Source organism: Amia ocellicauda, chromosome 21, assembly GCF_036373705.1.
Source record: "Amia ocellicauda isolate fAmiCal2 chromosome 21, fAmiCal2.hap1, whole genome shotgun sequence".
NCBI lineage: Eukaryota > Metazoa > Chordata > Actinopteri > Amiiformes > Amiidae > Amia > Amia ocellicauda.
The window spans coordinates 21,166,303-21,192,999 of record NC_089870.1 but is presented as its reverse complement, the minus strand read 5'-3'; the positions used below and the strand labels follow the sequence as shown (position 1 = coordinate 21,192,999).

At 45.8% G+C, this 26,697-nt stretch overlaps 1 protein-coding gene across 1 annotated transcript in view; it reads right to left on the bottom strand.

The window, feature by feature from the left end:
- Positions 1–14,648: 14,648 nt before the first annotated feature.
- kiaa0586 (KIAA0586 ortholog) overlaps positions 14,649–26,697 on the bottom strand; it is a 129,502-nt gene continuing 117,453 nt past the window's right edge. Inside the window, exons 29-30 of the mRNA XM_066694391.1 lie at positions 18,408–18,473; positions 14,649–15,005 (exon numbers count right to left, since the gene is read on the bottom strand). Of these exons, the coding sequence (XP_066550488.1) occupies positions 14,881–15,005; positions 18,408–18,473 (191 nt within the window). The 3' untranslated portion in view covers positions 14,649–14,880. The remainder of the gene's footprint in view (positions 15,006–18,407; positions 18,474–26,697) is intronic.

The following is a 26,697-nucleotide window of genomic DNA, read 5'->3' as shown; positions in this document are numbered from 1 at the left end:
AGAGAGAGAGAGAAGGAGGGGATAGGCAACTCCACGTGTCTGGATCTCATAAAAGTATGGCTTGGATTTTACTTCTCTGTGCATCTGTGTTTTTAAAACTCCAGGTCTCCAATTCACTAAGGTTTTCTAAAACCCAAAAGTAGATTCTCATTCAGTCTGTCCTTTATCTGAAAGGGGTGTGGAGGGAGAAAATAATCTCGCTCTTCTGTATCATCTTTTGTTTCCATTTCCTCTCCTGTGTACTTGTCCTATTGTGTCTTAAACGTGTTATCATTGGGGATCCCAGTGGAAGTGAGGGACCAGGGGAGATGTCTTTATGTGGCGCACAAAAGAGACAGACACATAATAGCGTCTATATTAAAACATAATGAATTGTCTTAGACTCCTTCATCGTAAATCACATCATCGAGTCCCTGGGTTTCCGAGATCAAGACAATAAAACGCTTTTCTTTCTCTGTCTCATTTCAGATCTCAGGGAAAGTGTGCCGATCTCAGCTGGCTTCGTTTGCTAAACACTTGACCTTGGCATGGCATACAACGCTTGCAGTTTATTCTCATCAAAGCCAGACAATTGCAGTGGCTTATGTCACATCAATGGCCCTGCAGTGTGCTATATAAGTACGGCGTTTGTTTTCTCGTTTTTACACCTTTTTTGTCCAAATTTAAGCAACAGATGTTTAACTTAATGGCTTTCTTGGCATGGCTCAGTAGGACATATGTTTTGCTTGGATATTAATTTAGAAATAAGTTTCATAAGCTGCAAAATGATCGTGTTCAGGTCAGGACTGTTGAGTTTCACAACCAATCAACACAATTGGATGTGACAGAAGATCTGGAAGGTGAATTAGAAACACTTGTTACCTGACTACAGTTTTTCCCATCAGAGCTGTGTCTTTCTCTCTGAATGTGAGATGAACATACATGAAACAAGTCTGCTGGATCGGCAATGTGTAGTTTTCTAGTCCATATCAACAATTATCTGGTCTTCGCTTCAGCTGGGGCTCTCAGATGGTCACCTATTACTTTTGAGGAGCCAACAGCCATTGGACGGTTTCCCTTCAATGCAAAAGTCGAGGTTAATATTGATTGAGAAGGCTTTTGAAACACTACCGTCTCATTACCCGTGTTATGTCTACTCTCTGCAAGCTAATTTAGTCCCCAAGGATTTCACGCAAAATCCTGTGATGTATTCGGCTTTGCACCTGTATAACTCGCTGGGTTTGTGCCGCTCCATGTCCCCGGTCCTGCACTGCAGACTGCGGAGGCAATTCACCCAGAGATAACAGCTGCATTAACTGCGTTTAAAGTCTGGTTAGCAGGGCTTGTGTAGCAGCGTCTCCACAAGGCTTCAGAGCACCGGGTTGATTGGCAGCAATAGCAATCATGCCATTTGCACCGGTAGACATCTCTGCAGACAAGACTGCCGCCTGTTTGTTTAATTCCATATAAAGAGTCGCCATCTCTTGCTGTTTGCCAAACCGAGCATAATAATTCATCGCAAGTAAATCCTGCTCAACGGCTTTAACGATCATCATTATAAATGTCTCGCCCAGTTTCTGAAAAGCACAGGCAACTCAACAGCACACTCTCTCTACAGTATACTGGGTAACTGTTTAAAAAGGTTGCAAGTGTCGCTTAATAAACCATTCATAAACAAATGCATTGGTGCAGAATTATATATAAAGTGTGAACATATCAGTTACCGTTTGTCAATAACCTGCACTTGTTCAGTAGTGATGCAAGTTACCTGGTTCATAACATTGTGTTAATACTTTATATATATATATATATATATATATATATATATATATATATATATATATATATATATATATATAATATAAGCATTTACACCTGCACATTGCAGTCATTTATCAAACAGTTTACCATCAATGGGTTAAAAAAGCTAAGACAGTCCTTCCCTGTTATCTGTTCAGTCTAATGACCTTCACCTGTCTGAGTCTCAACAAATCAGAAGAGTTGGTTTTTTTTAAAGCTTATTTTTATCCAACTGCAAGTTGAGTAACAAGGGGGAAAATTAAGACCATTAATCTCCTTCTTATCGCCCGTCTCCTGTAGATATGGAGAATCCAAGAGCAAAACCAGTGATAGAAAATGCATAATTTATATCATTTAAGTAGCAGGCAGAGTCTGTGTGACGGGGAGCTGGACGAATAGCAGAGCATTTTTGTGCAAATCATTCTGACTTTGATGCCAAGAAAACAGTCTTGAAAAGTTTCCCTTCGGATCTGTAATAATAACAATGAGAAGAATAGACCAGGTGATGACCGTCAAAGCTCTGGGCTCTTCAGATGTTTAATATGTTTTCCAGGCGGCTGTTGTAGTTTGAGCCCAGTTGTAAAGTCAGCACCACATATGTTATTTATAAAATGTGTTTTTAAATTCTCTCTGCATTCACATTAGAAAGTTGAAATAAGGATGCATTACAAAGTTTTCTACTACAAATTAACATTATTATTATATAATAGTTCACCTGGACTTTAAGTTTAGTTGATTTTGTCAATAGGTTTTTGATGATTATCCTTTTTCTTAAAACCAAAACAAAAAATACACAATGCCTCTTCTGCAGTCATTGATTTTTTTTTTTTAAATGGCAAAGTTAGCATTTGTACATGATTTACAAGTTAATAGGTTGTGTGACGGGTGTCTATTATTGTATAAGACGTGTCACAACATGTTTGGGTGAGAGGTTCCTCATATGTGATTTATAATCTGAATTATAATCACACGAGTCATTAACAAAGCTGTTGCTTTGTTGATGACTGACTTTAGACAAGAAAGGATTTAGTCGCATTAGACCTAATTAAAAACAGAGCACCTGGACGAAATCCGTTCTGGTTTTCCCTCCAGTTCACATAATTTACCTTCCAGTGGCGTCTGAATAAAACCAAACAACCGATTTCCTGCTCAGAGGGCGAATGAAGGGAAAATGGTTGACTATTATCAGGCCTAAACAAAGCGGGTCCCCGCTCTTTAAATCTGATAGGGATTTAGGAAATGGGACGTCTTTATGAGGAACAGATGTTTGAAACACCGTCAGCAGCCTTCTGAAAATATCCCAAGCCTAGATATCAGCTGGTTCTTGGGCAAAACAAGATGTAATTAGGAAAACATATCTCTCTTTCTCTCACTCACTCTCCATATATGTTTGTTTGTGTGTGTTTGGTAACTGGTCTGTATTACAACTATTAGCATGACTTTGTTAAACCAGATACCTGCAGTGAATTATATTACCCTGTTGTCATACATTTCTCTCCTGGTCAAGTGATGGAGTCGAATGAACCAAGGATAGCAAATAAACTTCAGAACATAAGACAGTGTCCAATTGAGAGGAGGTCATTCGCCCCATCGTGCTCGTTTGGTGTCCATTAATAACTAAGTGATCAAGGATCCTATCCAGTCTGTTTTTGAATGTTCCCACATTGTCTCTTCAGCCACATCGCTGGGGAGTTTGTTCAGATTGTGACGCCTCTCTGTGTGAAGAAGTGTCTCCTGTTTTCTGTCTTGAATGCCTTGAAGCCCAATTTCCATTTAATGTCCCCGGGTGCGTGTGTCCCTGCTGATCTGGAAAAGCTCCTCTGGGTTGATGTGGTCGATGCCTTTCATGATTTTGAAGACTTGGATCAAGTCCCCACGTAGTCTCCTCTGTTCCAGTGTGAAAAGGTTCAGTCCCTCAGTCTCTCAGTAGGACAGTCCCTTCAGACCTGGAATAAGTCTGAATTTCTAATATCATACTGTGAAATGATCGCAGACCGTGCTGTTCTTCAGTGGTTGAGGCAGTGTTTGCAAAATGTCTGTCTTCCCAAACCTCGGCAGGATATTGTTTCAGTACAGTAACCCTACAGATCACAGCTCCTTATTTCTGTTTCACGCACAAGCTGACGATGGGAGCTGGATTGCAGTATTTCATGAACAGTATGTGTTAGTATCTTTCTCAGCAGACTTCCACAAAACTGTCGCCTTTGAGAGTGGATAACGGTGGTGTAGTGTTTATTTTTTGCTATTTTTGTTGATGGATTAACCTGACAAGTACAGCAAATCCATTTCACTAGTAAGAGACCCATTCCCTGCTGCAGAAATCAACACCAGTATATAACAGCTCCATTCCTCAATTAGAAATGTGTTTACTTGAGCTAACGTGAGTCCAGCGCTGTCTGACGGGTCTGTGCCATCTTTGCAAATCTTTCAAAAGTCAAAAAGTCAAAAGCTCCCGAGTCACCAGTCTGTCAGGGAAAGGTTGAGATGAAATACCAGTTCATTAATAATTGAAAACCTGATTTAGATTCATTAGGTTAAAGGCTCCTGAATATTTAATCATATATGAACATTCGTATTTTAAAATACCCAGAGTTTCACCCTCATAAAACAATCTTGTCTTGATTTCTCGCTGAGGTGAGTGACAGCTCTGTCTCTCTCTGACCGAGAACCTTGGTTACACAGCAGAAGATATAAACTAAACGGCAGGACCAAAAGGAGTCCCTTGCAACAACAATCCAGAAGACCAGCTTTGGCTCAGCTCTGTGCTCTTGGACGTGACTCGTGATGATGTAGGACGAGGGGGACATATTCGCCTCACACAAAGAGTAAGTCTCTGAGAGTGGAGGTCAGCCAACCCCGGGGCAACGGTCAAGTTCATCTGTATGTCCCGATGAACGCCGGGCCGCGTCTCAGGGTCTGTGGGGGGCGGTGATGGATGCTTCCCGGAGCTCAGAGCGCGCCCCTCCGCCAGGACAAAAGGGTCTGACAGCGCAGGGGGCCGTCAGGGGGTCCGCACACACCTCCCCCGACCTGGACGATCCCCGGCTCTCAGTCTGGCTGAGAGACTGCTGCGTTTGTAAACAATCGAAGGAGTGAACACCGCCAGCAAACGTGTGAACGCACTTCATCACACAGTACAGACGTTTATAAAGAAGCCTAGTTTGTGATTGATCAGACATGGGCTTTTTGTCTTTCTTAGAAGTTCTGATATATGTTTTTAGTTTGTTTTTTTTGGCTCTAGTCATCATTTCCCCAAAGGGAGAGCAACACACAGTCCTCAGCGCTCTCCCACTTCACTGGCCAACACCATCTTTGTTCTGCGTACAAAACAGGTCGACCGCTGTGGTCACCCAGGCGGCTCCCCAGCGCTTCCTTACTGTCAGACCCCGGACCATTAAACTTATTAATGGCGCTATAATGTGTGCTTGTACAATACAAATTACCGCAGCCTGACGGGCGCTCTGAAAGGCTCCTTTTTCTCCGTGTGACAGACACGAATAATAGAGAGGCTCTCACCGCCTTTCGCCCACATGACCGAGCTCTGTATCTCAGACACTCGCAAAGCCCCCCAACGCCAAACGACCACGTGACACCGCCCCCCCCACTGCCGTTATTATTCCGGGGAGGCGGGGACAAATGCACGCTTAATTGACCTCCCCCTCGAACCAAAGCCGTAATGAATCAATACTTGAAAGTACCAAGACTGGTGAAGGAGCCCTCCGGGACCCCGTGGGGGGTAATTGTGGGGTTAAGAGACTCTCACCACCTCGGTTGAGCCGCAGCAAGCCGCTCGGTTGACAATAAACTTTTAAACACTGTTAAATTGAAGACTGGCTCCCCCAAAATTATAGATGTGAAAGCGCTCCTGATTAAACACATCTGCGGGTGATAGTTAAAGTGTCACCAAGTCCCGGGTAATTGCAGGTTGGGTTTGACTGTGTGGACGACAGCAGGAGCGGTGCGGTTGTACTGCTCAGCGTTGGTTGGAAGAAGCTGAACAAGTGGCTCAATTTCTTTCACGATGCAGGGAGAGATACAGTCAAAGGGCGCCGTGTTTAAAAACGCCCGCAACAATGTACCGATGGGAAATCGAGGACGGATATCACATGACGGAGCCCAGAAAAGCGTCTCAAAGTGTGGCGATCATTCTCAAGATTTCAGCCACTGAGACCGAAGCCCCTGGTTCGTTTGAAGCCCCATCTCACTCACAGACCGGGCGGGGAAGGTGTTCCTACTACCACTACTACTGCCCGTCACCCCAATCCGGGTATGGCGCGCCAACCGCAGATCTCCAGAGTCCTCCGTCCTGGCAGTGTGTGCCCTATCCAGCCCCATCTCCTCCTTCTGATTTCGTCCTCTGCTGGGAGTGGACGGGTGCTCTCCCAGAGGGTGATGCTGCTGATGGAAGGGGTTCAGGTCTCTGTAATTTGAGCTCCATGAGCGGCACGAGCACGGGAAGAGTCAGTTGTCATGGAGACGTCTTTTTCCTGTCTTCGCAGCGATTCATTCTCACTATTGTTTGCCATAAAAAACATGCTCCGGGTTAATGAAAGCCAGAGATTGCACTCGAGAGAGACTACCTGAGATTAACAGCTGTTCTCGTCCACACACACACACACACACACACACATATTGTATGTTGTGTTCCTCGCCCAGGACCGACACGTGTGTGCAAAACCAAACCATGATGAGAAGTGACTCATAATTTCCCACAAGGTGGGGCAGAAAAATGGTGCCGAACAGGTGTTTTCAATTTACAATTCCCATCTCTTAATTACACAGCATGGAGGAGACACAGAGCCAGATTCAACATCGGACTGAGGAAGGCTTGACAATAAGGGCCTTCATTAACGCGCTTTATCTCCTCAAACACCACGGTTGGGGGAAAAAAAATGTGGTTTTTCCACTGCCTGCCTGCCATCCGGATTTATATCCCCCTGACGTGGGAGATTTCGTTTCAGTCCAGATCACACATTGCTGTCATCGCTGCCATGACACTCTGTCCTGTTTATCTGTGGAATAAATACGTTTCTCTTTCTTTGTTTTGTTTGTGTGTTTTGTATTCTCTGCACTTCTCCTTCATTTCTACACTTGTACATCCATCTGACAGTTCGCTCCCACTACGGGATTTCTCTAGAATATATATTTTCTCTGACTTTGAAACTTGTTTACTAATCCATGACGGTGACTGCGACGGGCGTATTCCCCCTCTAGTTTTACATCTGTAGAGAAGAGAAGGTAACAAAAACAACAACACGAAAGCTGTGAAAGATGTCTATATCAGTAGGTTTTCTTTTCAATGAATAAATGTTTTCTCTGTCTCACAACTTCACAGTGTGAGTGTGAGACTCTAGGTGTCACAAACTCAGCAAGCAAATTTACTGACACGTCGGAGACAGGGAAAGGATCCTGAGTAGAGATAAAAAAGGACTTGGTCAGAAATACATGTATAAATAAATACACGGTCAGAGATGTCATCCTGCGGGTCTTTTTGTTCTCTGGATTCTAAGAAAGAAAGCAGAAACTTTAAGCTTTTAATCACCCAGTCATGTAAAGCCAACGCGATGCTTAAACTAGATGAGGTGTCTGCATTTGCCCATCTTGTCTGCTTCTCTTGGCGGTCCTCACACCTTTGCACAACGAGACAGAAATAACTTGCTAATCGTATGGAGACGGAAATGAGAAACTCTCCCTGCATGTGGTGGGGTGCTGAGGGTGTCATGGCTCTCTGCTCCCCGGTGTCTCCGGTACACAGACGGCCTGCGTGGCTCGGTAGGCGTTACCGCCGATTACACATCCATCTGAAAAGGATGTTACATTTAAATCTGGGGATTGTCAGACTCCCACTGTTTTCAGCCACATTTTCAAAGTGTCATAATGGTTTTCTTTTCTCCACTCACTGGCTTGTTAACAGATCTTGAGTCCGTGCGATTCCTCAATCTTAAGTGTTAAATGGAGTCTTTTAATCGTAATCATGTTTGATCTTCACTTTAATGAGCCTTTTGCTAATGATAATGACGGTGATGCAGAGAATACGCATCAGCTGAATGTGTTAGAGAGACAATTGATCATTTTCTTTTGTTATAAAAAGCCATTTGCGTAATTGCGTCAATTTTTCCATATGCGATTTTGTTACGTGCTACACAAAGAGTGAAAACGGTTAGCAACTCTTAGTAGCCCCTAGTTATACATCAGACATAGACAGCTTCATGCCAGTTGATTACACAAAGTCAGCAAGCAAGAAACACTGAAAACCAAAAGTATTCCACACCATTGAACAGAACTATCTGGCTTATCTGTGGCTCGAACCCTTGTATGTTCAATGGAAGCTCAATGAAGCTTGCTGTACCTTGGGGGTGAACTCAAAGACCGGCAGAGGCAGTGTTTTGTTTCTCCATGAGCCTCTGTTTTCATCCCTTTGGAAACAACGCAGACACGCTCTCGGGAAACCCGCACACCGCGAATGAGAGACAGCTCCCTCGTTTTATCTAGTAACGGTCTGATTAAGGAGGGATGATTTATGTCCAATGAGATTCCCTGCTGTCTCCTGGCAGGTTCGCAAAAGGACATGTCGGCATTAAAGTGATGAAAGGGTGGTAAGGGTGGTACCATTAAAGGTGGTAGCCATCGCATTGCTGCAGATTAAACAGAATATAAAGGAAGCAGTGCACAAATCCCATCACGGCTTAGCTGGTGAGATGTCTCTCCAGCACACCTGCACAGCCCCTTGTAGCGCAGATCACAGTGCATCCCATCAGCAGACACGGAGACGTCCTCTTTCATCTCGCCGGTATCATCCATCTCTCTCTCTCTCTCTCTCGAGTCTCAGACAAGCTCGTGACCAGAAATGTGTGTTTCTTGATCCCCCGCCCCCAGCCTGCATCTCTGAAGTGTCTATTCTGTTCTGCTCCGTCTCGTTTTCATTCCCGCCCTTGCATTCCCGAACATTCATCCGTCACGAGGCGAAGGTCCACGTCCAGGACGCGAGATGCCGAGAGACTTTGACTCGGTGCCAGAGCCGAGTATCTCGTGTCCATTAGCGGCCACTCAGAGCTCTTCTCCCGTTGCAGTGCTTTTGTAGTCTCTTGTCAGCTCTACTGTCAACATTAAAATTAATTATGTTGCAAGAAAAAAATACACTCTTTCATTCGGAGTAAATCAATCTTTTTGTTCTTTCTTCGAAGTCATCATCTGAAACCTTTCCACGGCTGTTTTTGACTGAAACGGTGATATTTAAAACCATATTCACACAAGCTTCACAGTTGCAACAGTTTTAAGTCTTCCCTGAAATAAATGAGTTGTGAAGAAATACAAGACTCAGTAACAGTATTATAACTGAATTTAGGACATTCAGGAATCGGTGTATTGGTCTGACCGAAAGAACCAAATCTGGAAGCCAACAAACAAACACACACACCCTGCGATTCAAAGAGAATTTGCAGAAGACGAAACTTGAATTGTATTCGAGAGACCCGGCCAACACTGCACTGAAAAAAACTTCAGCACAGTGCAGCAAATGTGTGTTGTACTGCTTTCTCCAAACCAATTATCTCCCAGGGGGATTTTCCTGAATAAAACATTTCTAAAGCACTTGGAGAGAAGCCAACGATCTTCGGGGAGAACTGCTGTGCAAAGCCGATCTGCAGAACCTGGTGGAGTTATTTTAACTAAAAGTGTCGTATTGAGTCATAAATACAACCAGCTGAAAATGTCAGGAGGAACTGAAAGCCATGAAAAGCTTTGGCTTGGGATGTCACAGGCGCCCCTCTTCAATTTTTTTCATTTCTTATTCTTCAACACCTGCATCTCTGTGGAGGTGGGGCTGTGGAATTAAGACGATTTAAAATGTATTTTCCAAAGATGACCTTGGCTGTGTGGAACCGTTCCCATCACTCCGTGCGGATACGGATCAGGCCTATCGCCGCCTCGAACATGAGTCACGGTGGACCAGATGGAGAGCGCGGAGACGAGGCAGGATAAAGGAAGATGAAAAGGTACATTGGGTGCCTGGAGGACTGCCTGGGGCGATATGTTCAACCTCCGTCACCACTGGATGGATCTCCTTCTTTTGCAAGGTGTGACAGCTCTTATTTTCTGTGTTAATTACGACACTGACATCTCCATAAGTCACTCGGCTCAAGAGCTCCTTCACCTAATCCACCACACATGGCTGCAGCTCTCAATGCTTAGTGTGACGACTGAGAAAAGGTCTATTAGATGATTATTATAAAAGGGACACAGTTTATAGTTTACATGATTCGTGGCCGTTAGCTGATGTGGTTAAATCATAATAAAAACCAGACAGACCTGTCTAATTATTATTATTTAGTAACACTCAAACAACAACTAAAACCCCTTTCCACAAACTCTCTCAAACCCTACAGAGCTCCTCTTCCCCCCTCCGTTTCCCTCTCCGCAAACACTGCTCTCGTGTCTCGCCCATCTCTCAGTCAGACCCAGGAGAAACACAAACACGCAAATAAATCAGGCATTGAAACCACACAGCCCAGAGCCAAACAGCACTCCACTCCACACGGGCTTCTCGAGGAGCCTAAATAAAATATCCCCGTCAGTCTGAGCATTCGCATAGATAATTCAAAGGATTAAAAGAAGAATTGCACTGAAGAAAAAAAAAGAACTTCTATTTCTCTTTCTTTTCTCCACGGCTGTATTTTTGCAGTTACTCTACACTGTGTCTAATTCTCTGCAGCCCCGACACAGATCAACCCTTCAGGCAGCGAGAAGAGGCCTCGACAAATGAAAGGCGCTTTGTGAATCGATAGTCAATGCAGTGCATTGTACACAGCTGCTGACAACAGCTGCTTCGACCGGGGCTGCATGCGTGTGTGACGATTGGGGCTTTTTGGGGTGAATTCCCCCGTTAGAGGCGTCTGACTCCTCTGGCGGACTCGTATGGACAGTGTCTGCTGTGCTCCGCTGCTTCGCTGCTCAGGTGTTATGAACAGGCCTTTATTAGGAGAAGTGCGGAGGAATGTTAATCCAGGCACATCTGGAGACGCCCGGCTTGGCAGCAGTTTTGGCCAGTGCCGCCCTGGACTTTCACAACACACACAGCGGTGACATTTGATATGTTCCGCAACACAAAAAAGCAGCTGTTTCAGAGCACACTGTGTTGTTGTCTTTTACCTCACCGAGGGACGGGTCATTTCCAGGTAACGCCGCCCCGTATCAGATATTACAGAACGGCACTTTCTGAGACGTTAGCAGAACAGACAGATCACAGACCCGGGCGGCGACATGGTGAATTCTGACCCCCTGAGGTGATATGTCGACCGCAGAGACCACCCCCCGATCGCCGAGTGTCGAAACATTTAGACTCGTCTGCGATTCAAACAGAGACACGCAACCAATGCCTGGCTGAAGTCTGCATCAACGGCTGCCCCACCCTGTGAGAGTCTAGGTTGTGGAAGCAGCGGGAGACCCTGGCTAACATCACGGTGCGAGTGGCAGCCCCTCACCCGCTCTGTCTAAATACCCAGCGCTTCTCCACGCCTTGTATAGGAACAGAACGCGCCGGCAGCCTGGCAAGTCTGATGGATCGGGACCCACGGTTGGCGATGCACATTAACGCAGACAAGCTCCATCTGTTTGCAGGCCGGACGCGATCGCTGCAGTCTCAGAAATTAATTTGTGGTTTAGGGAGGCATTTGCATACGCACACAAAACGATGCTACACACATACTCTTCTCAGTTAATTTTTTTTCCTTCCTCAAAGAGATAACGTTTGATGTGCCTGCATGAAGACAGAGTCCCTGGCCAGGCCCGAGTGTCCCCGCTGTTCTTCCTTTCGCTTTTTTTTCTCCTCCACAATTTTTACATTACAATGTTGACCCTCCATCCGAAATTAGGATCCAGATTCCAATTAACAGGTTTACATCTCGGCTCAGACGCTCGCTGCGAGATGTGCTGTGGAAGTAAAAGCTGTTGTCTTGGATGGCTGCTTCGTTAACGGGCTAATTATCATTATTTTGCATGCCTTCAAAAACCCTGTCTGACACTTGGAACCGTTTTTAAAGACACTTTGTCGGGCTGCTGAGTTATTACACGCTCCAGTGTGGCAATATCGTTAAAAAAAATAATGAAATCAAGGTGGAAAATGTTTTATTTATTTATTTCAGTAGTAATTTCAGTCTTATATTGCACACAAGCTGACCCCCACACACACAGTTACTCTGCAGAGCCCCCCCATTATTTAATAAGTCAGCTTTGCATAATGTGACAATGAACGCTCTATTTTCACTCATCAATCAGGGGTGTTTGGGTACAACATGGCCGTCTCCGGGGACACATTTGTTAAAGCCACTTGTATAATGTGATAATTAAAGAGATTTCAGCTGCGAGAATCACGTTTCAGCACCAATTGGGGATTTCAACAAAGGGAGAAGAAATAATGGGAAAGCCTCTCTCTCTCGGCTCCGTGACAATTCTTTTTTGAGATTTCTCTGCTTTATGATGGTGACGGGAGTCATTTCCAGCAAAGGAGATGTTTCAGATTTACTTTAACCCTCTAAATACTCTTTCTCTTTGAAACCTGCATCACACACGGGTATCGCTTCGGTTTGGCTGCTTATCTGAAGGCGAGCTGAGGCAAGCAATTTAAAATGTAAAAGACGGTATCTGCGTTCAACATGCAAAGCAGTTTGCAGAGATAAAGCCGCTCACGAAATGACACTTTCACACACGTCAGTCCACACAATCTTTCCTGCGTAGGCCTCGGGCTTGAGATCAGACAGTTATAAAACCTGTAGCGTGCTTCTATTGTTTAATAATCATAGACACCATCACTAGGGATACGTCCAGGACTCCTCTATGCAGGATTACTGTATGTCCAGTACAGCTCTCCACCGTGTCCCTCCACAACGTCCAGATCTCAGGAAAATAAAGTGAAATCATTCCAACTGTGACCATTTATGAGGGGAACCAAACTCAAAATATGTATCTCAAGGTCTCAGTTCCCAACCGAAAGTAACTCAGTTCAACTGTGGGTCCGTATTTAATGTGTAGCCCACCACGTGTGCTCCCTCTCAACACATATGTAGAAGCCAGTACTTTTAAAAAGCTCTGCACGGAGGATCTGTTTAAAGAGGAGGTGGGGCGTTAAAAGCATCGGCACAGGGTCGTTTTAATTGCGACCCTGACGTGTACATCTGGGGTCTTTTCGGGATCTTGCAGGGGGGAGGGCCTGGCGATCGCTCTGCTGCCGGCAGGGGCGAGTGGCCAATGTCACACTCGACTTCTCTCGAACTTCCTGCATCTCACATCTGGTAGGTATTAGCAGCTGGACTGACTCAAACCCAAAGGGCGCAGGGGTCCCGACAGGGATTTGATATGAGTGAGATGAACTGCTTTCGCGAGAGTCTGTGATTGAAGGCCAGTTTCTCTGCCAGAGTACTTTCACCGCAAACACTGGCATTTAATTCTTTATTTCGGGCTTTAATTACTTCGGGGAAATGTTCTAGTGCAGGAGGAATCACAGCAGTGAAAGCACACACAACGGGCAATTAGAGGATCCCTCAACTAACACTCAACGATCAATGGAGAGAGTCTAAATGCCAGGGTTGGTGTCGGTGGTGCATCATGGGAAACCTCCTTTTGAAAGCCGAGCTGCACCGACACACACACCGCCATTAGAAATTATTCCCCGGGATCCTCCTCTTCAGCCGGGCTTTGTCAGATACTCCTTCATAATTGCGCACTGATCAAGGGGTCGCAAATGATGTAATTGCCGGTGCCACCTGGCCATTTCAAAAGGCCTCCACAAAGGGAGAAGGGAGTTAAAATAAATGTTAATTAAGTCCACTCTGTGCACAATCATCTGTCAGCGACTCAAGCCTCTCGTTTGAAGGTCTCATTCCCCCGATTGACCGGCGGGGATTGGTCCGCTGACAAGCACGTCCGCAAGACCGGCGGGCGGACATTTTGGGGCAAGACCAACTGTTCGTATGAGGAGAAACGAGTCTCCCTCGCAGTCATTTCTGCAGTCCAATCTGTACAGGCCTCTCCCCAGTCCCTTATCTTCAGGGCCAATCGCTCTCTTTCTGCCCTTTCTCCCAGCGCCGTAAAAAGTTTGCAAAGGTCGCAATTTCTGTATGCCGCGTCCCGACTGACATCACCCGTTCCGCTCTGAAGTGGCGATTTTGTCGGTTATAATTATGTATTGAAATTACAGGGTTGTTTACTGGGCGGCTCGGCTCGGCACGCTGTGTTATTTCTCCGGATTTCAACAACTTGTCCAGAAGTGACTTGTTGGCATTCTTGCAACTCAAATAACACACTTGCTGGCCAAGTGTTGCTGGCATGAAATACCCACCAGCTGAAATTCCTCCACTTAGTCACACCATGCAGGGGAACGGGAGCACAAAACTGAGTGTTAAGATACAAACAAACACACACAGAAATATATAAATACACTGTAGTAAAAAGATTCATATCTGGGTACTGATTTTAAGAAGAAATACCAGGGCAAGCCCCAGCTCAGTCCTAATTATAGAGTCCTTGCCCTGAAGTGACGTCACAGAGGACATAATTGCCACCTTTTTCCACATCACCACCTCTCCCCGAAGAGCAGAACTTAACTGCAATTAAGAGCCGAGTCCAGTGTCCCTGTCAGGTACGGTCTGTTTTCCAATGTCCCGTGAAATCAATATATCAATCAATTTGCATTTCACAGAGTGCATTCAAAGCACCGGCACAGAGAGCTTCTCAGGACAATGGGGCCACGCACAGTTCAATGGAGGAGATAAAATGTATAAAGGGAGGCCAATCTCATATGTTTTCGACGCTTTCGATGCAGGATTTGTTTTGATGATGCCACACTGAGGCTAGTACAGAGAAATGGGAGCCAAGGATAATCTTCATTAAGAAAAACACTTTATTAATAAAATAGACACACAAAGGCACACACACACAATCAGACAGAGTATCCCTTTCATTAATTTGGTCCAAGCAGCTTAACAATATATGTATCTATAAAAAAACACATCTGTACAACACTAATCAACAGGTATACAAATCTGCATCACATTCTCATCAAGTGTCGATGCTGGAATCCTGGGGGCAGAAACTGAATCTCGGTGTTGGTTAAAATATATCCGTCCCTGAGGAGTCTGTGTCGCCCCCCATGGTGCTCGAGCTGGCAGACCCCTCTTCCTCTTGTGTGGGGGGCAGGCGGACGGACATCTTTACGGGAGACCTCGCCGCTGTACCTGCGGCCAGAACACAAACACATGCGTCAGGCTGCGCTTTTCTGACCCTCCGAGGTTGTGGTCCCACCCCCCACCCAAAAACCTCAGCCCTAATCCCACTCAATCAATCAATCAATCAACCTTCCTCCAGTCCTCGAGTTGTTGTGAAATCTCCCCGCTGCTTGTTTTTGTCACTGTCAGTGAGTTTCAGGGAACAGACACAGTTATAAGCAACAGATAAAAACATTTGCACATTTCACTTACCTTCTATAAATAAATAAAAACCTTGTTAGTGTTCCCTTAAAATCCTTTAGGGACCCTAAACCCATCTTTTCAATGCTGTGGTTACCAATATATTCTCCTCTTAGAGAGACAACAGCGCCGTTTTATTAATAAAAGCAAAAGTCTGGTGTTTGACACACTCAGGTGACGTACGCCGACATCTGACAAGACTGGTGCCATGAGCTGCCCGTGCTTTGCCGCGTGTTTGACGGGAGGAGAGCCTGCAAGCTTGGCAGAGACAGGCAGTGGAGGCCAAGGCTGGGGGCAGCGGTACAGACGCCGAGCTATGGACGCCCCGTGGAGGACAAACACGACAGACGTGTGGAAACGGAAGTCGGAAGCCAGAATAGCCCGGAGTCGGCGCTCGACTTCGAAGCTGAGCGTAAACAACCCTCGGCGACACCGAAGACGGAGGGCCGCGTCTCCACTCTGCCTGGGCGGTGAAGCTAAAAATTGCCCTGACAGTGAAACCCTCAAACAGGACCACTCCTTCATCGGGGATAGAGAGAGAGAGAGAGAGAGAGAGAGAGGCACATACGATAATACTTTCCAGCGTCGCTGCCTCACGATGGCAACAGCCCAACAGCTGCTTATAGTTTCAGCTTGCGCAGCGCTTTCTGCTTTCACCCCCAGACCGCCGTGACTTCGAATGGACTGCCAAGCGTTTGAAGTGCGAGCGCAGAGGCAATGAATTCGCCTTCAATCTGGGCCTGAACAAATGTTCACAGCTGTACCGAATTCCAGAGCCGACGCCAAAGCAATTGGACGCTTAAATTCACACAAACACACACACACACACACACCTTCACGGCAACAAGACGGCCTTCGCACACAATCCAGAATCATATACGTACGGTGAACCGGCCGGCGACGGATCAGAACAGGCTGGCAGGAAGGGGATTTGTTACAAAAACAAAACAACAACAACAATCAGCGTCAGTAAACTCAGATTCATTGTGGTTGTTCCTGCTCGATTGGGAATGACCTCATTCAATCATCACCTCACTGCTACCGAAACTCGGAACTGAAAATGAAGGAGGAATGCGTGATGTCACTGTTGTGCCAGACACAATTCGGGACAATTGGACAAGTTTCTGAGGTTGTTGGACTCGGGACAGCGTGCTCCCTCTGCCCATTCTTTATTTTAAAGGACTTTCTGGGGTATTTTTAAGGGCAGCTGACACACACACACACGCACACATACACACACTCTCTTCCTGCAGTTAATCCCTGTCAACATGATTTACAGCCGGGGCTTCACTGTAACACACAGAATGCGCTCACCCACAGAAATCACGGACGATAGAAACACACACACGCTCTACCCAGGAGCTGAAAGATGCTGCAGAAATATTGGCAACAGGTGTGGAACGACAAAACTGTAATTCGATCGGGACAAACGAGACAAACCGCACCAGGTATCTCATGTCATCTCCCCCAGAAGAGGCCTTCAAACAGGGAGCACACCCTAAAGTCCTCGCCCCCTCTGAGTGGCCCAGTGACTATATCCACACCTGGGGTCGTTCCCAGCCTCCCCCACACCCCTACAGACACTCTGACACCAGATAAGCGAACGCATCCTGTTGGCAGCAGAGGGAACAACAACAAAGCAGGCGCTATCTGCGGGACTATCTCTGTTACGGGCTGCGTTTTACAGCTACCAGAAGCTGTCTGTTTACCCAGCAGTGAAAGTTATCAGAGCACGTTTGTGTCAGCTGATATAAAGGAGGTCTGTTTCAGTAAAAGCTTTGAAAGGGTAAGTGTAGCAATCCACTGACTGGGCAGTTCTGTGAAGCCGCCGCAACATAAATATGTCATTATTATTTTCAGGACATAAAAGAGAGGAAACGTTAAGTCATTACGGCTCTCAGTTGACCCAGGGTAAGCATTTTATGAAAGCTGTGGGAGGATGGGTGTGTGTTTCAGGTTTTTAATAACACAAGAACCAGATACTTTAACATCCTATGGGGACTTTGCTAATGTTTAACACTAAGATCGTTTAATTCGTATATTTTCCGGAAAAGATACACATCTGATGTTGCAAATCACATAAACAAACAGTTCTGGACAAGCCAACACAAGAAACACTGTACAGGGAGATCTGTTCTTGCTTTAGCTAAACCTGTTTCTCTGAACACCCCCCCACGCGTTCGCAGGCGAAATCACGACAGATCGTCCGGTGTGGCCGTGACTTTGTTATTCGCTGTGAATGAACAGAGCCTCTCCCCTCTTCAGCCAAAGCAAACACGACTCACTTTGATCTCTCATTCATAAAAAAAAAAGTGTAAAACTAAATGGTTCCTTGTCTAGCTATTCACCCATGATTACTGGGATAAGGAAACAGGTTTTTCCTTTCTCCTTTGCTCACAGACGGCAGTGTAACAGTATAGTGTTATTAAACCCGTAAACGGCCTTCAGTCCGCCGGTTTCGCAACCAGTTATTTGGGGAATTTTACCGCCATTATCTCGCTTTAATGTGGACCGTCAGGATGATGGGACGACAGCCCACTTGTCAGCCGTCCATCTCCATAAACAGAGCGAGCTGAAGCTACACACACACTGGGACCAGGTGCTCCAGAGAAACCCGGCCCTTCTCGGCGACTCTGCGAACCTGTTTCAAAGATCTTAATCAAAATAAAAAATAAAACGCTGCGGAGCTGTCAGAGTGCAGCTCTCACATCTGCGAAAACAAGCTTCAGAGAGCGGCCCTGCGACCAGCCCTGCTCTACTGCCACCTGAACCGCAGCTGCCGGGCCGTGGCGCTCTCGGCCAGCTGCTCCGCGTCAGAGATCCTCGAGACAGAGACCTCCACCGCACCGGGAGGAATTAACCCAGGAAGGGCAGTTTCTCAGGAGGCAGGACGCACCTGCACAATCTCCAAGGCCAACTCCTTCTGAACTTATATAAAAAGAGCTGAAAGAAAGACCCCCCCCGCCCCTCTCTCTGCCTCACGTCGACTGGGAGAAGGGAAAGGGCTTAGCAATGTTTACAAATGAGGTTCAAAGGGCGATAACAAAACAAAACCTCTCTAAAAGACTAGTTTCTCAGAGGATACGTCTTTTTGTTGCGTGTGTGGATGGTGTGTTCAGTGTCTTCCACGTCCTGGGAACAGAGATGGAGAGAAAAGCATCTGAAAGTCACCTTGGTATCCGGTGCCGAAATAATCCCTGGGGTCCAGGGAGATCTGGTCAGCGTCATCGGGGGTTTCTGCAGAACGACGAGAGAGAGAGAAAAGGAGAAAGGAAGAGCAACACGTTTAGTTATCTGTGAAAATGGAAAGTCTGACAGTAAAAATGTCACGACTCTGAGCAGGAAGATATCCAGATGAGGAGGCTTAGGATCGTGCCACTAGAAAACAGCACAGACCTCACTGACAGACACTGTCTCAGCTGGAAGACGTGCGGCCGACTCAGCCGGCGTCTTCTGTGGTGACCTGGCGTCTGAGATTGGCTGTTTATTTAAATTCCGGTGCCGAGCGCGGAGGATTAATAATATCAATCAGAGATCAGATCATGTCTGAAAAGCTGGTGCCACACAAAAGTGCTCGGCGGCAAACGAGAACTGAAAAATTAACACAACAAGAGCTCTCGATTAGACTGAATGAAACGCGCGAACGCAATCGTAACCCTACTGTAGCCGTGACACCGTAACCAGAAATATAGATAATTTACGCCGTGCAAAACGCGACTCTTGGGGAAGAAAATGCACTTGGGAAAAATCACAAAAACCATACAGGCAGGAGGGAGTGCAGTACAGTAAATGCAGTCAGGAAGCAGCGTAAGCCAACGTTAAACCCGAAAAGGCTTTGCACAGAAATCTGAGATTGTGCCCATGAGACAGGACTGTACCCGTCTGAGATGCACCGTCCAAAGTTAAGCAATTCCAGGCACGATGCCAAATCCCAACGCTGGTGCAACACCGGTGCAAAATAGAGGAACGGCAGATGTTGCTTCACAGACGATTTTAAATGTATCTGCCATTTACACACAGCACTGGCCTCACAATGCAGTGTATCAGTTAAAAATAAAAATAAAAGCACGGTTTACTCGAGTCAACATTTAAGCGGAGAACTGAGGCTCAGCGTAATTTCACCTGCGGTATCCAACACAGGCACCCGGACGAGATTACTGCAGTATTGCTGGGATATCTCGACACACAATGCCCACAGAAAAGCTGCTTACTTCTCCTGGACTGAAATCCCAGTAAAACACGCTGCATAACAGCATTACATCATCACCAGTCGGACACTCGTACGCCGAAATAAGAAGAAACTAAAACCTGGTACTACAAACAGTGGCAACAAAGAAACAGCACAGTTGATCCAAAGCTTTAAAAAAGGAAGTCAAACCATCCCTGAGTGGATTAAAGTGATGCATCTAAAACTGAAAAACAGCTTAAATGTGTTTTCTTAGAAAGGGCAGGTAAATGCTCTGTTTTCACTCCACAATGCATACATACATACATATATATATATATATATATATATATACATATATATATATACACACAGTGAGGGAAAAAAGTATTTGATCCCCTACTGATTTTGTACGTTTGCCCACTGACAAAGAAATGATCAGTCTATAATTGTAATGGTAGGTGTATTTTAACAGTGAGAGACAGAATAACAACAAAAAAATCCAGACGTTTGGCAACTCGAACCTTCAGCTCCCTCCACAGATTTTCTATGGGATTAAGGTCTGGACACTGGCTAGGCCACTCCAGGACCTTAATGTGCTTCTTCTTGAGCCACTCCTTTGTTGCCTTGGCTGTGTGTTTTGGGTCATTGTCATGCTGGAATACCCATCCACGACCCATTTTCAATGCCCTGCCTGAGGGAAGGAGGTTCTCACCCAAGATTTGACGGTACATGGCCCCGTCCATCGTCCCTTTGATGCGGTGAAGTTGTCCTGTCCCCTTAGCAGAAAAACACCCCCAAAGCATAATGTTTCCACCTCCATGTTTGATGGTGGGGATGGGGTTCTTGGGGTCATTCCTTCTCCTCCAAACATGGAAAGTTGAGTTGATGCCAAAGAGCTCGATTTTGGTCTCATCTGACCACAACACTTTCACCCAGTTCTCCTCTGAATCATTCAGATGTTCATTGGCAAACTTCAGACGGGCCTGTACATGTGCTTTCTTGAGTAGGGGGACCTTGCGGGCGCTGCAGGATTTCAGTCCTTCACGGCGTAGTGTGTTACCAATTGTGGACTATGGTCCCAGCTGCCTTGAGATCATTAACAAGATCCTCCCGTGTAGTTCTGGGCTGATTCCTCACCGTTCTCATGATCATTGAAACTCCACGAGGTGAGATCTTGCATGGAGCCCCAGACCGAGGGAGACTGACAGTTATTTTGTGTTTCTTCCATTTGCGAATAATCGCACCAACTGTTGTCACCTTCTCACCAAGCTGCTTGGCGATGGTCTTGTAGCCCATTCCAGCCTTGTGTAGGTCTACAATCTTGTCCCTGACATCCTTGGACAGCTCTTTGGTCTTGGCCATGGTGGAGCGTTTGGAATCTGATTGATTGATTGCCTCTGTGGACAGGTGTCTTTTATACAGGTAACGAGCTGAGATTAGGAGCACTCCCTTTAAGAGAGTCTCAGCTCGTTATCTGTATAAAAGACACCTGGGAGCCAGAAATCTTGCTGATTGATAGGGGATCAAATACTTATTTCCCTCATTAACATGCAAATCAATGTATAACTTTTTTGAAATGCATTTTTCTGGATGTTTTTGTTGTTATTCTGTCTCTCACTGTTAAAATACACCTACCATTAAAATTATAGACTGATCATTTCTTTGTCAGTGGGCAAACGTACAAAATCAGCAGGGGATCAAATACTTTTTTCCCCTCACTGTATATATATATATATATATATATATATATATATATATTTATTTACACAGTACTGTGCAAAAATTTTAGGCAGGTGTGAAACAATGCTGTGAAGTAAGAATGCTTTAAAAAAAAATACATGTTAATAGATTATATTTATCAATTAACTAAATGCAAAGTGAGTGAACAGAAGAAAAATCTACATCAAATCCATATTTGGTGTGACCACCGTTTGCCTTCATCAGTTCATCAGTTCTTCTAGGTACACTTGCACAAAGTCAGGGATTTTGTGGGCATATAGTCAGGTGTCTGATTAAACAATTATACCAAACAGGTGCTAATGATCATCAATTCAATATGTAGGTTGAAACACAATCATTAACTGACACAGAAACAGCTGTGTAGGAGGAATAATGCGGGCTGAGGAACAGCCAAATTCAGCTAACAAGGTGAGGCTGCTGAAGACAGTTTACTGTCAAAAGTCACACACCATGGCAAGACTGAGCACAGCAACAAGACACAAGGTAGTTCTACTGCATCAGCAAGGTCTCTCCCAGGCAGACATGGGTTTCCAGATGTGCTGTCCAAGCTCTTTTGAAGAAGCACAAAGATACGGGCAACGCTGAGGACCGTAGACACAGTGGACGGCCAAGGACTCTTACTGCAGCAGATGAAAGACACGTCATGCTTACTTCCCTTCGCAATCGGAAGATGTCCAGCAGTGCCATCAGCTCAGAATTGGCAGAAAACAGTGGGACCCTGGTACACCCATTTACTGTCCGGAGAAGTCTGGTCAGAAGTGACCTTCATGGAAGACTTGCGGCCAAAAAGCCATACCTCCGACGTGGCAACAAGGCCAAGCGACTCAACTATGCACGAAAACACAGGAGCTGGGGTGCAGAAAAATGGCAGCAGTTGCTCTGGACTGATGAGTCAAAATGTGAAATATGTGGCTGTAGCAGAAGGCAGTTTGTTCACCGAAGGGCTGGAGAGCGGCACACGAATGAGTGTCTGCAGGCAACAGTGAAGCATGGTGGAGGTTCCTTGCAAGTTTGGGGCTGCATTGCTGCAAATGGAGTTGGGGATTTGGTCGGGATTAATGGTCTCCTCAATGCTGAGAAGTACAGGCAGATACTTATCCATCATGCAATACCATCAGGGAGGCATCTGATTGGCCCCACATTTATTCTGCAGCAAGACAACGACCCCAAACATACAGCAACAGTCATTAAGAATTATCTTCAGTGTGAAGAAGAACAAGGAGTCCTGGAAGTGATGGTATGGCCCCACAGAGCCCTGATCTCAACATCATCGAGTCTGTCTGGGATTACATGAAGAGAGAAGCAACTGAGGCTGCCTAAATCCACGGGAGAAATGTGGTTAGTTCTCCAAGATGTTTGGGCCGAACTACCGGCCGAGTTCCTTCAAGAACTGTGTGCAAGTGTACCTAGAAGAATTGATGCTGTTTTGGCAAAGGGTGATCACACCAAATATTGATTTGATGTAGATTTTTCTTCTGTTCACTCACTTTGCATTTAGTTAATTGATAAATATAATCTATTAACATGTCTATTTTTGAAAGCTTTCTTACTTTACAGCATTTTTTCACACCTGCCTAAAACTTTTGAACAGTACTGCATATATTCCTCGCACACTTCTGCGAATCAACAACTCTCTTCTGATTCACCGCTCCGACCTCAGTGTCGGCACGACCTATCGGGAGACCGGTCGGTCCAGCTCAAGTGTTTATAATGTCAGCTTTAGGAAGAAATAGACAGCTACACAAGGACTACAAAGACGAATAAAGAAAAAAGAAAGGAATCCTGACCTAAAGACGGATCTAGTAAATCAAAACATCAATGGCTCTCCCGAATGTAATCCTTTTCTCTGGCCTTGTTTACACCACAGAGCCAGGGCACTGTAGGTGCTGTTTATTGAACCATTGTGTTGCAAATCTCAGAGCCCTCAGCTTCTGAAGTCGGGACAATAAGGATGGTGCTAATTGAAAGGGGAACACTGCCTTTGTTTCTCGCTGCCCACACATGGCTCGCCTAAGTGAATGGGGAGCAAGGCCGTGTCATAACGGGCCCTGGAATAAACCCCACAGCGGTGCGTCTCTCTCCCGGCTGAAAGGAGGGCAGCTGTGCGGGTTAAACAGCCCAGCAGCAGGGGTGGGGCGGCTCAGTGGATTTGCAATTGGCCATGAAGGCTTTCATCTCCCCCCCACGGCAGCTCTGTCCCCATTGAGCTCAGGGGGAATTCAATGGCCTTTTCATCTGGCGCTTGTTCGGGGAGGGAAGAAGGAGATAAAAGAGGTTTTGCAAGTTTCTTAGCTCCCTGTCCGCTATGAGAGAGAGATGTCCACCTCATCAATGTCCCATCACGGCTGTCGGCGGCTCGGCAGCTCTACCGCGCGCCGTGGCCGGGAGGTCAAGGATCGGATAAGCACTCGTGGTTGGCCTCTTGACTCAGAGTGAGGCTGGTCGGTCCCTCGGGGGCTGGGGTAGGTGGAGGCACTTCTCCTCCATGGCCTCGGCGGAAACAGACGCCCCCACCACGCCTTGTTTACCCAGCGCCATGGGCTTCAATCAGAGCTCTGAGAGTCCATGCTTTTCGAAAACAGAAAAGGTAACGAGGTTAAATGGTTATTATTCAGTGAGATAAATCTGATTCTATGAGCAAGTAGGTTTTTGATAGGAGGAGGCGGCGCCGTCACTAATTAAACAAAAATAAAGATCCAAGCATCAGGGTACAATAGTCAGGTTTTCATCAGCAAATGTCGATTGAATTTCGGAAACATCGGCCAAAAGTGTTTACGTACGATAGGTGGATTTAAATATCGTTGGTTAATGCTGGTGGAAACATGTTTTACCGATTACCAATGCCTTGTTGAATAAGTTTGCCGTCATCTGATATGGACTAAGTGCTCTTGCAGGAAATTAAGTCAAAATTTTTATATTTTTACACATCAGTTGTCTTGGAAAACGCACACGTACGTTTTATTGCGTACTTAAGACTTTTCCCGCAAAACGTGTCTGATAAGTGGAAACATCGCTAATCTATTGGAGGCAGTTAAAGATAAGGAATCGGTGAAGAAACAGACACAGAAAGCCCATTGAACTAATGTAAGCCAAACTGCTGATGTCTGTGGGTGTTGGTGGAGTTTTAAAGACACTAAACAGATAATGTAAACAATAAAAATAAAAAATAAACCTTTTTTCACTATTCAACCTAATTGATGTTAATGTAGTTTCTCCTGCTGTCCGCCAGAGCCATCCGCCAGTGAAAGACTGCACCTCGGACTGAATAAGGCCAGGCACTGCATTAGCAAGAAAAATGACTGACAAGGCATGTTTATGACACTGTGGCCGTCCGGACTGAGACGCAGTGCAGACGGCTGCTTTTACTTAACTCATCCCACAAGCGTAGCTGTGTAGTAAGCCGGGGTATTCAGTGTCAGTTAACTTCATAAGGGCTGCACAAACGATGTGAAAATGAAAAGGAAGTAGCAATGAAAAATGAGAGCCATAACTGCAGAGGAAAACTACAAAGGCATCAAGGGAGAGAAAAAAAATAACCTCAGACTGCTGGGTATAATCGAGGCAGAGTGTCTTGTGTTTCATGCGAGAGCTGCGTCGGGTACGGGACCACCACAAACACAACATCTTCCGGAACGAAATGTGGAAAACGATAACAAACCTTCAAAGTCATGAGGAGAAAGTATTTTAATTCAATCCCAAACATCTCACTCCGAGAAACAGAAAGTGCAAAGCGGATGACACATCTCTGGGCTCCACTGACAGCCCGGCTTAATTAATTGTCTTACGATGCACAGATATTAAAGATGACACATGGCTCAGAGACAACAGGATTTCTAAAACTGCCCTGCCTAGTCTGTGGGGTAATTATTTTCCTAATGCACCACTTGATGCTAGTAAAATATACAACTGATGTTCCCCATTCGCTCACATTTGCTTTCGAGTTTCTTTATTTTTCTTGTGTGTGTGATTATGAAATATCTGGATTTGATTAATTCTTTTTATCTGTATGAACCCCACTGTGAACGCGCAATATAGCAAACAGACTTATTAGCTGCCGCCCCCGTTAAACTCATACATCATTCACCATTCTGGGTTTGCATTTCGTTAAATACAAATCTTTACCCGGTTCAAAGACTGCCTTTGTTGGTCTTCAGAAGGTGGAATGCCTCCTAAGAGACCCGACTTCACAAACCCTGAACCGTCTGGGGAAAAAAACCTTCTGCCTTTCATATCCCGGGCGCCGAGCTCTTCACATCTTCTGTTCTACGAATGAGGGAGAGATCATCGCCGCGCTGAGCCGAGGACAGGGATAGGGCCTGGTCTGACCAAGTCTCGCAGAAATACTGTCATTTACAGTGACAGCTCAAGCACACATCCCAGGACATGAGGATGAGGATAATGAATCTGTGATTGAGCTGGCGAGGGGGCAGAGAAGACACACTGAACTTCACTGACGTTTACAGCGGTCTCGAAGTTTTGTAGCAATTCTCCCCGGTGGATATCTCCAAACTCTCAATTACAGCCAATTCCTTGTAAAGGGGGTTCAGAAAAGGCCCCTGGGCATCGCTCCTAATGTTTCAACCATCTGTGAAAGCGAAGGACATCTGGATATCTTTCTAAAAAAATTAAAATCCGTCTTTAATTCTATTAGAAACGTACAGAGACAAGTCTTTTCCTCCAAACACAGGGGAAAAGAAGAATCTGCCTGCCCTTATTCAGTCACCAGAGGAAGATTGTCTGTTTCAAGGGTACACATCCTCAATTACATTTAACACATGATAAACAACACGCTGGAGGAAGAGCGCTTCAGTCACCGTGTGTTTAAGGCTAGGTTTTCATTTGAACTGATAGTAATGGGCTTTCCCACAAAAAAGTTCCAAACAGGAAATTACTTTTTTTTTCTGGTTGGAGTAACAACAAAATCAGAAGTGACAATTCTGTAAACTTTCGCACTGTGCGCATTGCTCCTTCGTTACTCACTCGGCCGAGACAGGCAGCTAATATTTTTCAGCTCGTTCCCATTCAGTCATGAAAGTGGCTCACAGGGGATCGGCGTTTTGGACCTAACCTGATTATTTCATAACTGTTCTTGACGACAGGCCCTGGAGCCTTGCTACTGGTCTGGTTGCGCCGGGTGTCTCTGTGCCACCGGACAGCTGTGGTACGATCGAGTCACCATCCGGGCGGCTGTGACGTTGCTGTGACCGCAGTGATCGATCATAGCGGTCATAGCTCCCCCCCCCCCCAGGCTCCAGGCCAGCAGCGCTCCCTTTGCCAGGCTGTGAGAGGTAGGGGGTGCATTTTACTGTCAGGCTGCAGGAAAAGAGGCACTGGCTGGCTGTGAAAACAGTCTGATACAAACCAGATGGGGGTCTAACAGGGCCAGCAAGACAAAGGAAAACAATCAGTCCTTTCAAACAATGTGAGCCTGGCACCCCCGCACTTCAGCCTGGTGCACAAACGGCAAATGCACCGCGCTGCAAATGCAAAACAGGCGGGGCAGCGCGGGGCAAAGCTTCCAGACTAAACTGAGGTATTTTATCTACATAAATA